The sequence below is a fragment of the Mustela lutreola genome, chromosome 3 (genome assembly GCF_030435805.1).
Source record: "Mustela lutreola isolate mMusLut2 chromosome 3, mMusLut2.pri, whole genome shotgun sequence".
Taxonomy (NCBI): Eukaryota; Metazoa; Chordata; class Mammalia; order Carnivora; family Mustelidae; genus Mustela; species Mustela lutreola.
Window position 1 is genome coordinate 48,809,163 of NC_081292.1, and position 17,379 is coordinate 48,826,541.

The following is a 17,379-nucleotide window of genomic DNA, read 5'->3' on the forward strand; positions in this document are numbered from 1 at the left end:
ATTTGCAAATACCAAACCAGCTCTACAGGAAATCTTGAAAGGGGTCCTCTAAGCAAAGAGAGAGCCTACAAGTGGTAGATCAGAAAGGAACAGAGACCATATACAGTAACAGTCACCTTACAGGCAATACAATGGCACTAAATTCATATCTCTCAATAGTTACCCTGAATGTGAATGGGCTAAATGCCCCTGTCAAAAGACACAGGGTATCAGAATGGATAAAAAAACAAAACCCATCTATATGTTGCCTCCAAGAAACACATTTTAAGCCCGAAGACACCTCCAGATTTAAAGTGAGGGGGTGGAAAAGAATTTACCATGCTAATGGACATCAGAAGAAAGCAGGAGTGGCAATCCTTATATCAGATCAATTAGATTTTAAGCCAAAGACTATAATAAGAGATGAGGAAGGACACTATATCATACTCAAAGGGTCTGTCCAACAAGAAGATCTAACAATTTTAAATATCTATGCCCCCAACGTGGGAGCAGCCAACTATATAAAACAATTAATAACAAAATCAAAGAAACACATCAACAATAATACAATAATAGTAGGGGACTTTAACACTCCCCTCACTGAAATGGACAGGTCATCCAAGCAAAAGATCAGCAAGGAAATAAAGGCCTTAAACGACACACTGGACCAGATGGACATCACAGATATATTCAGAATATTTCATCCCAAAGCAACAGAATACACATTCTTCTCTAGTGCACATGGAACATTCTCCAGAATAGATCACATCCTCGGTCCTAAATCAGGACTCAACCGGTATCAAAAGATTGGGATCATTCCCTGCATATTTTCAGACCACAATGCTCTAAAGCTAGAACTCAACCACAAAAGGAAGTTTGGAAAGAACCCAAATACATGGAGACTAAACAGTATCCTTCTAAAGAATGAATGGGTCAACCGGGAAATTAAAGAAGAATTGAAAAAAATCATGGAAACAAATGATAATGAAAATACAACGGTTCAAAATCTGTGGGACACAACAAAGGCAATCCTGAGAGGAAAATATATAGCGGTACAAGCCTTTCTCAAGAAACAAGAAAGGTCTCAGGTACACAACCTAACCCTACACCTAAAGGAGCTGGAGAAAGAACAAGAAAGAAACCCTAAGCCCAGAGGGGAAGAGAAATCATAAAGATCAGAGCAGAAATCAATGAAATAGAAACCAAAAAAACAATAGAACAAATCAACGAAACTAGGAGCTGGTTCTTTGAAAGAATTAATAAAATTGATAAACCCCTGGCCCGACTTATCAAAAAGAAAAGAGAAAGGACCCAAATAAATAAAATCATGAATGAAAGAGGAGAGATCACAACTAACACCAAAGAAATACAAACTATTATAAGAACATACTATGAGCAACTCTACGGCAATAAATTTGACAATCTGGAAGAAATGGATGCATTCCTAGAAACATATAAACTACCACAACTGAACCATGAAGAAATAGAAAGCCTGAACAGACCCATAACCAGTAAGGAGATGGAAACAGTCATTAAAAATCTCCAAACAAACAAAAGCCCAGGGCCAGATGGCTTCCCGGGGGAATTCTACCAAACATTTAAAGAAGAACTAATTCCTATTCTCCTGAAACTGTTCCAAAAAATAGAAATGGAAGGAAAACTTCCAAACTCATTTTATGAGGCCAGCATCACCTTGATCCCAAAACCAGACAAGGATCCCACCAAAAAAGAGAGCTATAGACCGATATCCTTGATGAACACAGATGCGAAAATACTCAACAAAATACTAGCCAATAGGATTCAACAGTACATTAAAAGGATTATTCACCACGACCAAGTGGGATTTATTCCAGGGCTACAAGGTTGGTTCAACATCCGCAAATCAGTCAATGTGATACAACACATCAATAAAAGTAAGAACAAGAACCATATGATACTCTCAATAGATGCTGAAAAAGCATTTGACAAAGTACAACATCCCTTCCTGATCAAAACTCTTCAAAGTGTAGGGATAGAGGGCACATACCTCAATATCATCAAAGCCATCTATGAAAAACCCACCGCAAATATCATTCTCAATGGAGAAAAACTGAAAGCTTTTCCGCTAAGGTCAGGAACACGGCAGGGATGTCCATTATCACCACTGCTATTCAACATCGTACTAGAGGTCCTAGCCTCAGCAATCAGACAACAAAAGGAAATTAAAGGCATCCAAATCGGCAAAGAAGAAGTCAAATTATCACTCTTCGCAGATGATATGATACTATATGTGGAAAACCCAAAAGACTCCACTCCAAAACTGCTAGAACTTATACAGGAATTCAGTAAAGTGTCAGGATATAAAATCAATGCACAGAAATCAGTTGCATTTCTCTACACCAACAGCAAGACAGAAGAAAGAGATATTAAGGAGTCAATCCCATTTACAATTGCATCCAAAACCATAAGATACCTAGGAATAAACCTAACCAAAGAGACACAGAATCTATACTCAGAAAACTATAAAGTACTCATGAAAGAAATTGAGGAAGACACAAAGAAATGGAAAAATGTTCCATGCTCCTGGATTGGAAGAATAAATATTGTGAAAATGTCTATGCTACCTAAAGCAATCTACACATTTAATGCAATTCCTATCAAAGTACCATCCATCTTTTTCAAAGAAATGGAACAAATAATTCTAAAATTTATATGGAACCAGAAAAGACCTCGAATAGCCAAAGGGATATTGAAAAAGAAAGCCAACGTTGGTGGCATCACAATTCCGGACTTCAAGCTCTATTACAAAGCTGTCATCATCAAGACAGCATGGTACTGGCACAAAAACAGACACATAGATCAATGGAACAGAATAGAGAGCCCAGAAATAGACCCTCAACTCTATGGTCAACTAATCTTCGACAAAGCAGGAAAGAATGTCCAATGGAAAAAAGACAGCCTTTTCAATAAATGGTGCTGGGAAAATTGGACAGCCACATGCAGAAAAATGAAATTGGACCATTTCCTTACACCACACACAAAAATAGACTCAAAATGGATGAAGGACCTCAATGTACGAAAGGAATCCATCAAAATCCTTGAGGAGAACACGGGCAGCAACCTCTTCGACCTCTGCCGCAGCAACATCTTCCTAGGAACAACGCAAAAGGCAAGGGAAGCAAGGGAAAAAATGAACTACTGGGATTTCATCAAGATCAAAAGCTTTTGCACAGCAAAGGAAACAGTTAACAAAATCAAAAGACAACTGACAGAATGGGAGAAGATATTTGCGAACGACATATCAGATAAAGGACTAGTGTCCAGAATCTATAAAGAACTTAGCAAACTCAACACCCAAAGAACAAATAATCCAATCAAGAAATGGGCAGAAGACATGAACAGACATTTCTGCAAAGAAGACATCCAGATAGCGAACAGACACATGAAAAAGTGCTCCATATCACTCGGCATCAGGGAAATACAAATCAAAACCACAATGAGATATCACCTCACACCAGTCAGAATGGCTAAAATCAACAAGTCAGGAAATTACAGATGCTGGCGAGGATGCGGAGAAAGGGGAACCCTCCTACACTGTTGGTGGGAATGCAAGCTGGTGCAGCCACTCTGGAAAACAGCATGGAGGTTCCTCAAAATGTTGAAAATAGAACTGCCCTATGACCCAGCAATTGCACTATTGGGTATTTACCCTAAAGATACAAATGTAGTGATCCAAAGGGACACATGCACCCGAATGTTTATAGCAGCAATGTCGACAATAGCCAAACTATGGAAAGAACCTAGATGTCCATCAACAGATGAATGGATCAAGAAGATGTGGTATATATACACAATGGAATACTATGCAGCCATCAAAAGAAATGAAATCTTGCCATTTGCAACAACGTGGATGGAACTAGAGCGTATCATGCTTAGCGAAATAAGTCAAGCAGAGAAAGACAACTATCATATGATCTCCCTGATATGAGGAAGTGGTGATGCAACATGGAGGCTTAAATGGGTAGAAGAATAAATGAAACAAGATGGGATTGGGAGGGAGACAAACCATAGGTGACTCTTAATCTCACAAAACAGACTGAGGGTTGCCGGGGGGAGGGGGTTGGGGAGAGGGGGGTGGGATTATGGACATTGGGGAGGGTATGTGATTTGGTGAGTGCTGTGAGGTGTGTAAACCTGGTGATTCACAGACCTGGGGATAAAAATATATGTTTATAAAAAATATATGTTTATAAAAAATAAAAAATTAAAAAAAAAAAAAAAACTTTTCAAATTTCTTGTTTTCTAGCTAGCACTTTCCTGTTTGTTTTCCAGTATTGTGGATGTTTTAAATCTTTTCTTTTGTCATTTCTAGGCTTCCAGCCTATTATCTTTCTCAAAAAATACCTGAAATCATTAGAGAATTTAACATGTTTATTAACATGAAACATATAAGTATTATGATTATTTTAGGTCTGTATTGATATGTGTATTCATTCTCCTTCCTTTTTTTTTTTTAATTTGACAGAGAGAGATCACAAGTAGGCAGAGAGGCAGGCAGAGAGAGAGAGAGGAGGAAGCAGGCTCCCTGCTGAGCAGGGAGCCCGATGCGGGACTCGATCCCAGGACCCTGAGATCATGACCTGAGCCGAAGGCAGCGGCTTAACCCACTGAGCCACCCAGGCGCCCCTCATTCTCCTTCCTAATGGTTTAAGATTTGGGAAGGATTGCTATTACGCATGTTGGTGCATGTGTATGTTGATGTGTATGCATACATGTGTACATATGAGTCTTACGGATATAAATGTATAAACTATGTGATAATATTTTTATTACTTTTTTATTACTTTAGTATTAAAATGTTTAACTTTTAACGAAGTTAGTCACCACTATATTTATGGGCCATTACAATGTGATTCACTGACAATAAAAATAAATATCTTGGACACAACCTTCAGTACTTAGAGATTAACAGAGGAAAAGATCTAGAAAGTGGACTGCTGGCAAGGATTTAGAAATAAACTCTGGAGTCACAAATGTATTGTAGCCTAGACAGATCAAGTATTTAGTTTAAGAAATTGTGCATCATAACATCCATATGTACATTTCCATATGTAGAAACTAATGTGTATAAACAATACCATATGCACAAGTGAAATGTGATAAACAACTCAAAATCTTCACAGTATTTAGAGGTGAATATGAGAAAGGAGCCAAGTAAGACTTGGTTGAGTTATAACTATACTAGCCCAAATTTGTTTGAAATTTGTAGGTTTTATGGTCAACCACCAGATACATTAGTAATAATCAGAATTTTATACTAAGTTCAGGTATTTTCATTCCAAAATTTACTACTATAAAAATGTCATTATTCGAGACGCCTGGGTGGCTCAGTTGGTTGAGCGGCTGCCTTCGGCTCAGGTCATGATCCCAGCATCCTGGGATCGAGTCCTGCATCGGGCTCCTTGCTCCACGGGGAGCCTGCTTCTCCCTCTGACTCTGCCTTCCACTCTGTCTGCCTGTGCTCGCTCTCGCTCGCTCTCTCTCTGACAAATAAATTAAAAAAAAAAAAAAACTTTAAAAATGTCATTATTCAAAGCAAGTTTCTTTTCTTCAAATGTAACTTTTGAGTACTGTCTGAATTTATCATTAATTATTGAGAAAACACAACAAAAGAAAAAAGACCTGCTTCTCTCTTCCCCCATATCTTCCCAAAATGGAATATAATATTCTTTGCCCAATCCCTATCTTCAACAAGACATGAATAATGGTTTTAAAGGACTTGAAATTTCTAAAGACTTAAATCACTGAAAAATGAATTTAATTCTTAATTAAGCATTAAGAATTTGGTTAAGTTTGCAAAAGCCGAAGTTTATTCAACATTTTACTAGAAGGAATAAATACCACTTTTAACTGAGCTTAAGAAATAATGAATGGAAATCTAAAATACCACTTCGTGAACAAAGGCAGAGTCTGTGCACCTTTACAAAATACTTATGAAGGCAAAAATGACAAAATTTGCAGTTTCTGTGCAGCATGAGACACCACTGACCTCCGTTTCCAAACTCTTAGCTTCCCTGATTTTTGTGACATTTTTGTCTCTCAGATCTACCTCTCTAATTGCTACTTCCCAGTTCCTTATCTTATGCTACTCCTTAAATGTCAGCAAATTACAAGGTTTGACCTGCCAGTCTTTTCTTGTTCTATGCAGGCTCTTACCAGTAATCGGATCCACTATATAATTTCTGCCATTGCCTCTAAAAAGGTGATACCTCATTCAACATCTCCATCTAGCTCAGTTCTCACTGCTGAATTCCAAACCCAAATTCTCAACTACCTGATGTACAGAATGTATTTCAAAAGAATTTGTTTATCCACAAACATATACTAAATTGAATGACTTTGTAGCTATTTTACAATGTAGACCTCCATCCAAGTTGCTCATGCAACATCACAGTCACCCACTTTGCTAACTTCCAAGGGTTGCCACAACAAATTGCCATAAACTGAGTAGCTTGAAACAACACAAGTTTATCCCCTCACAGTTCTATAGGCTACAGGCCTATAAAAATTCAGGTGCCTGCAAATTTGGTCCTTCTGAAAGTCTGAGGGAGAAACTGTTCTACACCCTTCTCCTAGCTTTTGCTGGTTGCCAACAATCCTTGGTGTTCCTTGATTTGTGGTTCATCACCCCAGTCTCTGCCTCCACTGTCACATGGTTTTCTCCCTGTGTGTCTCCTCCCTGCCTTTGCTTGGTCTTCTGTAAAGACACCAGCCATCAGGGGCACCTGAATGGCTCAGTCAGTTGAGCAGCTGCCTTTGGCTCAGGTCATTATCCCAGAGTCCTGGGATAGAGTCCTGCACCGATCTCTCTGCTCAGCAGGGAGCCTGCTTCTCCCCCTTTCACTGCCCCTCTCTGCCCAGCTCATGCACTCTCTCTCTCTCTCTCTCTCTCTCACTCACTCTCTATCAAATAAATAAATAAAATCTTAAAAAAAAAAAAGATACCAGTCATTAGATTAAGGGCCCACCCAACTGCAGTATGACTTCATCTTAACTTAGTTACATTTGTAAAGACCTTATTTTCAAATAAGATCACAATCTGAGGCTCCAGTTGGAAATGAATTTTGGCAGAACACCATTCAATGTAGTCCACTATTCAAACTTGAAATTTCCACTGTTATATTAACCCATATATATATTTTTGTAAGATTTTTATTTATTTGACAGACAGATCACAAGTAGGCAGAGAGGCAGGCAGAGAGAGAGGGGAGGAGGAGGCAGGCTCCCTGCTAAGCAGAGAGCCCGATGTGAGGCTCGATCCCAGGCCCCTGGGATCATGACCTGAGCGGAAGGCAGAGGCTTTAACCACTGAGCCACCCAGGCGCCCCTAACCCTTATATTTTAACTCAGCTCTCTCCTTTCTTCAAGTCAGACTTCTTCCACACCACAACTAATAATCATCTTTCTTTTTTCAGTTTTTTTTTTAAATATAGCTAATACTGTCCCTCTCCTGCTTAGAATCTTACTCTGCTTCTCCATTGGTTTCAACTAACCTTTCAAATCAAATCATGGATGAATTGGGATTTTTTTCCCCTAATAGTCTCATTGTATATGTTTATTGAGATAGAATTTAAACATTGTCTCCAGCTTTACTGAGATACAAGTATGAAGTGTACATTGTGTTGATTTGATACATTTATAGATTGCAAAATGATTACCGCCATGGCTGGCACCTTCATCCTGCCCCATGATTGCTTTCTGTGGTGTATGTAATACAGTATTGCCATTCTGTGTCTTTGGGTGAATTTGGTGCAGGTTCCTGTCATCCTAATTACAACACAAAACATTCCTGTCGCTGAAGTTTGTTGAGTGACTCTCTCCACTCAGTTCTACCCAACGGGCGCTTGTGGGTCTTTCTTTTGCTTCACGGAGTGTTTCTGGAATGCATCCATGTTGCGTGGATCTCGAATCTCTCCTACGGGAATCGTCGTGAATCTTTACAGTATGTGACCTTTTGTGTCTGGCTTTGCTCATTAAGTTCTTTGTGGAGACGAAGAACCAAGAGAATAAGCAGAGAAGCTTGTGGGAAGAATTTGAGATTCCATAATGGGACAAAGGGAGTAGATGTTAAGGTCTCCGCAACAGCCAAAGTGGACGATTTTGCGGCCAATGGAATGGTCTGGGAGAACCTTCATATTGGAGCATATGCTGAGCTGGAAGGAAGGTGTTGGGTGATCTGTATAAACCAGGGAGGCTTGGTGGGCACCACGGGGGAGTCCTGGAGGGGCATCCATGGGTCCCTTGGAAGAGCTGGTCTTGACTTATTGCTCCAGCTAATTGCTGTTTGGCTTTCTTGAGTTTTGCTCTGTGGTTCTTGAACCACACCTGCAGTACGGTGGGATGCATCTCCAGTTTCGAGGCCATTTCTTTCTGAAGGCTGGGAGTGGGGTATGGGTTCTTGCTGAACAAAGATTCCAAATCGGCCAGTTGTTTCTCAGTGAACATGGTTCGTTTCCTTTGTGAATGCTTCTGGTGCTTTCCTTTAGGAAGGTCCCCTGTTCCGGACATCCTGAGATCTAGCTGTGTCCCCATGCTCTAGTCTTGTGTCCTGATTTGGGATTTTATGTTAAAATGTTTGAGTCTTTATTACACTCCATAGAGCAGCAACTGATACACTTTTTCTCCAGCTGTATAATTTGACTTGAATATTTTCCCTTTACATTATCAAAGTGCCATTCATCTTTCATTGTGAAATCATCCCTAACTACAACCATCCATTTTACCTCATCAAAAGAAGTCATCCCTTTGTATTATACTAAAGCAGCAAGTTTAAGCTAGAGCACATGTATCACTGAGTGTACATGAAAGCTATCCAAGAGTCTTAAAAATACAAGATAGTTTTAAAAGAATCAATTTCAAGATCCACATCTTACTTGGGTATTCTTTCTTAAAACTGATATCCCGAGTACACCCACAGACCACAAGTTTCCCTTTCCTATCTCCCCTTTCACAACGGATTTTCTCCTGTTTTGCAAAAGACAGACCTACTTCTAACCCATCCCAATATTACTATGATGGATTTGCCCTGGAGGAGCAAGAGCTCCTGCAACCCAAGAACAATTGTCAAATATGTAATTTTTTTGGCCTATATCTCTAATTGAATTTCTTTTTTTTCTAATTGAATTTCAAGAAATGAGGACTACTGTGATATTATTTTTTTTATCAGCTCTTTTTTAAAATGAGTGTTCTCTATACTCTTATCAAAAAAATTAAAAGAACAAATGTCATTCTAACTAATTCTTTATTCTTCCATAGATACAAAAACAAATTTTAAAAGCCTCACTCATCTCAACAATAGTTTCAGTAAGATTTTCCTTCTATTTTTCTTTACCAAAATTTATAAAATGTTTGCACATTTATGTAAAATATGGTTCATCAAGGAATTATGAGGAATAATCCTTCAAAAATTACAACTAGTAATATGAATAAAAAATATCAGCTATCACTCAAATGAAGCATAGCTACATAAGGCATAGCCATTGCTTCTCTCTTCTACCTTCATTTTTTTTTTTTTTGTCTCACGAAAATACAAGTTTCTTCTTCTTTTTTTGCCTTTTTTCATTCAGTTACAAAATTACCTCAAGAAAAAAATACATTCATATCTTCTGTGTATATGTAGGTAAGGGAGAAGATGGACAGGGATTACTCTATATGAGAAGCTGGTGGGGGGAAAGATGAAATAAATTGACATATTAATGCTCAGCTAATACAAAAAGAAAACTATATAGCTGTTGAAAGACAGCTATGCATTTAAAATACAGGCATGCTTTCTAATGTAATTTTCAGCATTTTAATCATGAGGTAGGTTTGCACAGTAAAAACTGGTGTGATTAAATGGCAATTATATGGTCAATTAGGGTTTATCGATGATTCAGGAAAAGGAAAAACATACTTCTTAAATCTTAAGGCTTGAGTTAGACATTTTAACAGTTTGAATACCTGACTTTTTAGTTAATGATCCACCAGCTCTCAGCTTCACATCTTATAGATTTTTTTAGTGCACTGAGGCACACCACATAAGGTCAAACAAAAGGTTGGAGGTAGTAGGTTTATTTATTCAATAAAGATTTATTAAAGCTTATCTTGTCCTAGGTCTTGGGGAGTATAAAATAAACACACATAGTTACTGACCTTGAGAACTTCAGTCTATGATGATGCCATCTACATTCATCTCTTCAAACATCCCATACACATTGATGACCACCAAGGTTTTGTCATAAGAACTGGATTTCCAAATATCTCCTCACTAGCACAATCAAGGTCCTATCAAACAATCCTACAAATGCTTTGAATTAAATATATACACACAAAAAAGTGATTTTTCAACATTCCTACTACATACAAACATCTCCTTTCTAAATTCCTTTTTATATTAATGTCATCTTCATAAATCTAGACTCTAGTAATAGAAACTTAGAAGTTAGTCTTGATTTCTTATTTGGATTTATCCAAAAGACCCAGAAAGTTCAACTCTTTTCATTTCTGCCTCTAAATTATTTCTTTAGCCCCTCTCCTTTTCCCTTATCAGTTCTAACTTAATCCATTCACCTCTTTCCTTGTTTCCATGCATTTACACTGTTCCTCTTCAACTCTGCCCCTATTGATACATCTCCAAAAATATCTTCTCATACCCTTCATTTGCTCAATACTCTGCATTGGCTCCCATTATCTTTCAGGTTAATGTCCAAACTCATAAGTAGATCATACAGAAACATCATAACCTGACTCCACTCACCTTTCCATACAGCCACTTCCACCATCCCTGCTACCTGGCTTCCTGCATGTACACATTCTGTTCTAGTCACATCACATTAAACTATGAGCATCCATAGGGTTAGTCTCCATCTAACTCATCTTTTTATTCCAGTATGTAAGGTAAAAACTCAATAACTGCTTGATGGATGAGTAAACTCCTAGGCATGCTAAGAGTTTAAGAAGAAATCAGTAAAATGATATATATGACATTTCTTAATCAGAAAAAAAAATTCCAGTTTTGAAGACCTAATGTCTTCCTACTTTTATATTTTCAAAAATATATCAGATTTTTCTTCCATTGCATCTCAGTCTTCACCATTCTTGAGAACACTTATAAAGCTCTTAGTGTGACATGCTTAAAGACTCTCAATGATGAAGCAGAACTTTTCAAAGAGCATAAATTATACTATAATAAGAAGGGAGGAGAGACACACTAATGGTATGGGAATCTCTACTGGGTAGAGAATGGAGAGTAGTGGAGAGGGGCTCATATTAAAGTCCTCTTTAAATACAACCCACAGATTAACCAGTTCCAATGTGAACCCCATGGGTTCCAGTTTAGAAGTGAGATGGAAAGGGCAGATATGAATGTAAGGAAGTAAGAATGGATTAGAACCTATGTGGGCCTGTGTAGACACGGTGTCAGACTTCAGAAGAAAGGTGGAGAGTGAGTTAGAAGTCTGAGGAAAACCTGAGAGGGAACTCAGATCCTTATGAAGTATACCAGTTGGTTCTCACACAGGTGAAATCAAGGTGTCAGCCAGGCCAGGCTGGGCTCTCACCTGCAGGCGCCAGAGAAGAATCCACTTACAAGTTCATTCAAATAATTGGCACAATTTATTTCCTTGTGATTGTAGGACTGAGGTTCTTGTTTTCTTGTTATCAGCTAGCCAGAGATCAATCACTCTCAGCTCCTAGAGACTTCATGTAATCTTATCAGGGGGCTCCTTTGTTCTCCAAATCTAAAAATGGAGAATTTCTCTCAAGTGAAATTTCCCTTATGCTTCAAACTTCTGACTTTCTGCTCTGTCACTAGCTGGAGAAACTCTCTGCTTTTAAAGGGCTTATCTGATTACATCAGGCCCATTTGTATAAACTTCTTACCTTAAAAACTACTGAGCCATATAACACAAACTAATTATGATAGTAAAATCCACCATATTTATTGTCTCCAAAATTATGCAAGATATGTACACCAAGGGGCCATCTTAGAATTCTGCATACCATGCCAGGTGAAGTTTCTTTTCTTTCTTCTAATAATACAATTTAATAGCAGTATCCTAGTTGTCAAGATCTAATATTCTAAAGAATGGACATTACTATTTGTGGATTCTAATCTTTCACTAGCAAATCTGTATTCCATCAGTACTATTTCCATCAAACTTAATTTTTGAATTTTTCTCTTCAGTTGCAGAAAGGAGCAGATAATAACATAGGGTCTATAACGAGGGTGAAAAAACTTAATCTCTTCCTTGTATATATCTCCGCATGGATCCATCTTTACCACCACTTTTTTCCTCATTTAATCCAAAAAGCAAACCACTTGGAGCCCCTGTTATAAATGAGTATGCTGATGCCCAGCTACACAACTTGGTGAAAAGGATGCGTCAAAGAACAATGCTCTACAAGAAAAAGTTGGCAGAAGGAGATATATCGTCACCTGAAGCCAGCCCCCAAACTGGTAAGGATTGTTACCTCAAAGTACTGGAAAGAAAGAGGTTATGAGGGGACATGTATTTTACAAACATCTTAGTTTGTTGTTCCCCAAGAGCAGACCCTGAGACAATGACTTAGGTGCAAATAGTTTATACTGAAGGTGATCCAGGAAGGTGAAAGCAGACAACAGATGGAGACAAGAGTTAAGACAATGAAAATGTATAAATGAGAGGGCTGCTTCTGTGGGTCCTCAGACTTGATCCAGCTAAAAAACTGGATCACACCTAAAAATTCTCCTGAGAAACCTCCCCACTGTTTCCCACAGTTGGTTGCATCAATTAACATTCCCACCAACAGTGCACAAGGATTCTTTTTTCTCCGCAGCCTTGCCAACACTTGCTATTTCTTGTCTTTTTTGATACTAGCCATTGTGACTGATGTGAGATGGTACCTCATTGTGGTTTTGATTTCTATTTCCCTGATGCTGAGTGATGTGGAGCATCTTTTCATGTGACTATTGACCATCTGTATGTCTTCTTTGGAAAAATTGTCTATTCAAGTCTTCTGTCCATGTTTAAATGGATTGTTTGGTTTTTAAGTGTTGGTTTGGTTTGGTGTTTTTATGTAAGTTCTTTATGTATTTTGGAGGAAGTGGCCAGGGTACCAGGGTACCATTCCACCAACTCCTATTTTCCATTAGTTAAGGGTTAAGGTTGGGGCATGTTGCTAACTCTCCAGCACTTTAACCAAGCCATCTGAGAAAAAATGCTGAGGGAGACTGACACAGGTGCTGCTTTGCTCATGGTATACAAGCAAAGCAACAACAGTATCTGCTATGGCAAGTTTTATTGTAAATATTAATTAAGAATACCCCTGATAGGGGGTCCTGGGTGGTTCAGTCGATTAATGTCATCTGCCTTCAGCTTACGTCATGATCCCAGTGTCCTGGGATCAAGCCCTGCATTGGACTCCCTGCTCAGCAGAGAGTGCTTCTCCCTCTCCCACTCCCCCTGCTTGTAGGCATGTGTGTTCTCTCTCTCTCTCTCTCTCTCTGTCAAATAAATAAATAAAATCTTTAAAAAAATACCCCTGATATACAAAGCACTTATAAAAATACAACACTACCTTAATACCCAACATAGCAAAGAATATCAACTAATCACATGGCAGACTGGGGAAATTATCAGCCTCCTAGTAATTGCAGAAATGCTTTTATGAAAAATTAATAAGTACAATAAAGCAGACCACAAAAATGATATATATTATGGTTATATCTTTGTAAAAATATTTATATATGTATAGATAAAAATAGAAGAAAATTTTGTTGTTTGATAGCGGTTAAGAATCAGACTGTTAATTATATAAGATGGAGCTGAGGGTTTCCTTATAATTCTGTATAACATAAAAGGGATTTTTAAAATAAACTATGTATTATATAGTATATATATATACACACTATATAGTATATATTATATACATTTATATAATATTATATTTGTAATTATATATTATGTATTTTTTAAAAGAAGAAGCTATAATAAATCAGTCATTATATTTTGATAAAGATAAGTTAAAAAAATATTTTGAGTTTTATGCATAACTTGAAAGATATGTGTGAGACTAAAGAGGCATGAAATTAAAACCTGTGGCATTGCTGGGGGGAGGGGGTTTAGGAGAAGGGGGTGGGATTATGGACATTGGGGAGGGTATGTGCTTTGGTGAGTGCTGTGAAGTATGTAAACCTGGTGATTCACAAACCTGTACCCCTGGGGATAAAAATATATGTTTATAAAAAATAAAAAAATTTAAAAAAAAAACCTGTGGCATGATGTATATTTGTAATGATACTTTTCAATGTAAATCTAAAGGATTCTAACTTTATTTATGCTACAAAATATGTAAGAATTAGCTTGTATTTAAAATATCCTAATTTTGGGGTGCCTGGCTGGCTCAGTCAGTATAGTATACAAATCTTGATCTTGGGGTTGTGAGTTTGAGCACCAAATTGAGTGTAGAAATTTCCTACTTTCTTTCTTTCTTTCTTTCTTTCTTTCTTTCTTTCTTTTTCCTTTGAGAGAGAGAGAGACAGAGAGAGTACACATAAGCAGGAAGAGAGGCAGAGCACTCTTAAGAGATAAGCAGGCCCCCCACTGAGAAGGGAGCCTGACATGCAGCTCAATCCAAAGACCCTGGGATCATGACCTGATGATCAGGATCATGACCAAAGGCAGATGCTTAACCAATTGAAGCATCCAAGTGCCCCTAGAGATTACTTTAAATTAATTAATTAATTAAAATATGATATTTGTAACACCTTTGGGATAATTTACTGGGAAGCTTTAAATCTGCTGTTTATTTCCAAATTTCAGTGTTTTTATTACCTGGATATTGTCATTAATGTAGCTATTTTCAAAGTCATAACACGCCTTATCTACCTAAATTGAGAAGGGAACATTCTGAAATGTTCTGACTTTGAGAAATCCAAGCTTTTCTCATTAAGCTAACCTGACCTCTTAAAATGTGTTCTTTTTTTTCCCTATAAAGCAAAGCCCACAGCTATACCATCAACACAAGAAAGCAATGCTAAGCTAAAAGAAGAACACTACTATCAAATACTGTGTTTTAAATTCCAGAAGATGCCTCTGACAGAGTACCTAAAACGAATTAGACTTCCAAGAAGCATAGATTCATACACAGGTACCATCAAAGGGTAGACTATCCCAGTGGGAGGGCTAGATATTACCAAAACCCCTATAACCCAAAGTCACAGATGGCTTCCATTTCTCCCTAGCCCACATCCTGAATCCATCTAGAAAGCAGAATTTAAACTATATTAAATATGCTATGGATTGTTTGGCACTCTCTGGTGAAGGGAAGAGATAAAATATTCCTGCCTGTTTTTAAAGAGCATGCCAGGATAATGAGGAATAAAGTAAATGTATAATCATCAAAATAGATAAGTGATTGATTGATTGATTGACTAATAAAAATAAATAAATAAAAGGCAGTCCAGGGTCTATGCTGTCCATAATTACTTTTGAAAAGAAAGTACCAAAGCATTCAGTGATATGTATACTGACACCCTTCCCCTAAAAAGTCATTATGAAGTGTCTGTCTTCTTTCATGCCTTCATGTTGTTGATTATTCTAACTGAACAAATCCTTTCCTATGGCCTCCCTTGGGCAGAAGAAAGCAATGTGTGAAAGGACATAGACTGCCTTAATGGGCTGATTCTCTGCCCTCTCTAGGTCAGCCATACTCGGCAAGGTGTAGACAAAAAGCCATGGCAAGATGTGGCTTTTTGTCTACCTCCCTGGGTGACCCTGCAGCTTAACTACTGATGCACAAAGTGCCTGCTGCTGCAGTTATCCAAACAGGGCACCTCTGAATTCCCTGGGTCTCTTCTTCCTAGATCCATGTAGCACAGTTCCTTGCAGGGACAGACTCAGAAAGGCCACTTGTCAACAAGAAAGGAATGCCTCTCTCCAAAGTCAGAAGAGCTGTAAGATCACTCAACAAGCCTTGTAAAGCTCAGTGCTTTCTACTGTAGAGTCAGAATTGCACTGAATTTTAATAGACCCTCTTATAACAATTTGCTTAGCTCCAGACGAAAGGGCTCCAATGTTACCAAACTAAGCAAGAGAATTATTTTAATGCTTGCTACATGCCATTTGGATTTTTCTAGATCGACACTATCTCCTGTGGCTTCTGCTCGTCACCATTGCTTATAACTGGAACTGCTGGCTTATACCACTGCGCATCGTCTTTCCGTATCAAACACCAGACAACACACACTATTGGTTTATTACAGACATCATATGTGATATCATCTACCTTTGCGATATGCTATTAATCCAGCCCAGACTCCAGTTTATAAAAGGAGGAGACATAATAGTAAGTGTAACTGGGGAAAAGCAGAAACTGACAAATATCAGATTGAACTACAAAAATAAATTTACAACACTATTTAATGTCTGACTGGCTATCTCTGCCTGTATGAGTGTTTAACCACTGGAAACCACCAGTACAGTAATAATGACAACAACAACAACAGAACAACCATTGAGAACTCACTATGTGCAGGGGACCATGAATATCCCTGTGGTTTAGTTTCCTCATCTTAAAAATAGTAATAACAATAGTACCTTCACAGTGTTGATGGAAAGACAAAATGAAGTGATGCCTGGAACTATGTTGAGTGCCTAATGAGTGTATATTAAATGTTAGCTGTCACTGTTATTCCAGTTAATTTCTTTACAATGTCTCATTTAATCCTTTCAGTCACCCTATAATAAAGATATTATTAAGAGGAAGAGGAAACTGAGGCTTGAAGAGTGTAGGTGATATGCTCAAGGCACAAAGCTGAACGGCAGCTGAGGCAGCATTTAAATCCAGATCTTGACTCCAACACCCATGCTCATTCCAACCATACCATGTTGGTTCATTTGGCTAGTTTTTCAGAATTTGATAATATGTGAGGATAGAAAGATAAAACCAGGTCTCTAATGTCAAAACCATATACATATTTTACCTAAATAATGTTTAAAAATGTATAAATTATGTATGCAAAAAGAAGTGATTTAATAAGTATTTCTCTAGGAAGCACACCTCAAGTAGTCTGAATAGAATAAGGCAGGTATTATAACACTCATTTTTATCACTCAGCGTCCTCAGGAGACAACCTGGTGTTGTGAGAAAGCACTAGGCTATAAGATTTCTAGGACACAGACTCAGCATAATCAGCATAATCAGCACTGAGCACAATACCTGTACATAGTGCAGAAAACAAGTCTTAGATCTTGATACTTTGGGGAAACCTAACTTAAAAAAAAAAGAAAAGCTGTCAGTCATGAACCTTTTAATCAGTGTAGGTTCACTGCACTGTCCAATATAGTGGCCACTAAAGAGACGTGTCTATTCAAATTTAATTTTAATTAAGATTAAATAACA

The 17,379-nt window shown here is 37.8% G+C and overlaps 2 protein-coding genes across 2 annotated transcripts in view; one reads left to right on the top strand and one right to left on the bottom strand.

The window, feature by feature from the left end:
• Window positions 1-17,379, top strand: part of CNGB3 (cyclic nucleotide gated channel subunit beta 3) — a 170,960-nt gene that overhangs the window by 69,415 nt on the left and 84,166 nt on the right. Inside the window, exons 4-6 of the mRNA XM_059166079.1 lie at window positions 12,300-12,454; window positions 14,974-15,126; window positions 16,115-16,323. Coding sequence (XP_059022062.1) covers window positions 12,300-12,454; window positions 14,974-15,126; window positions 16,115-16,323 — 517 coding nt within the window. The remainder of the gene's footprint in view (window positions 1-12,299; window positions 12,455-14,973; window positions 15,127-16,114; window positions 16,324-17,379) is intronic.
• Window positions 7,992-8,526, bottom strand: DPRX (divergent-paired related homeobox). The gene is given in 2 exon segments (XM_059168663.1): window positions 7,992-8,289; window positions 8,291-8,526. Coding segments are annotated over 2 exon segments (534 nt in total).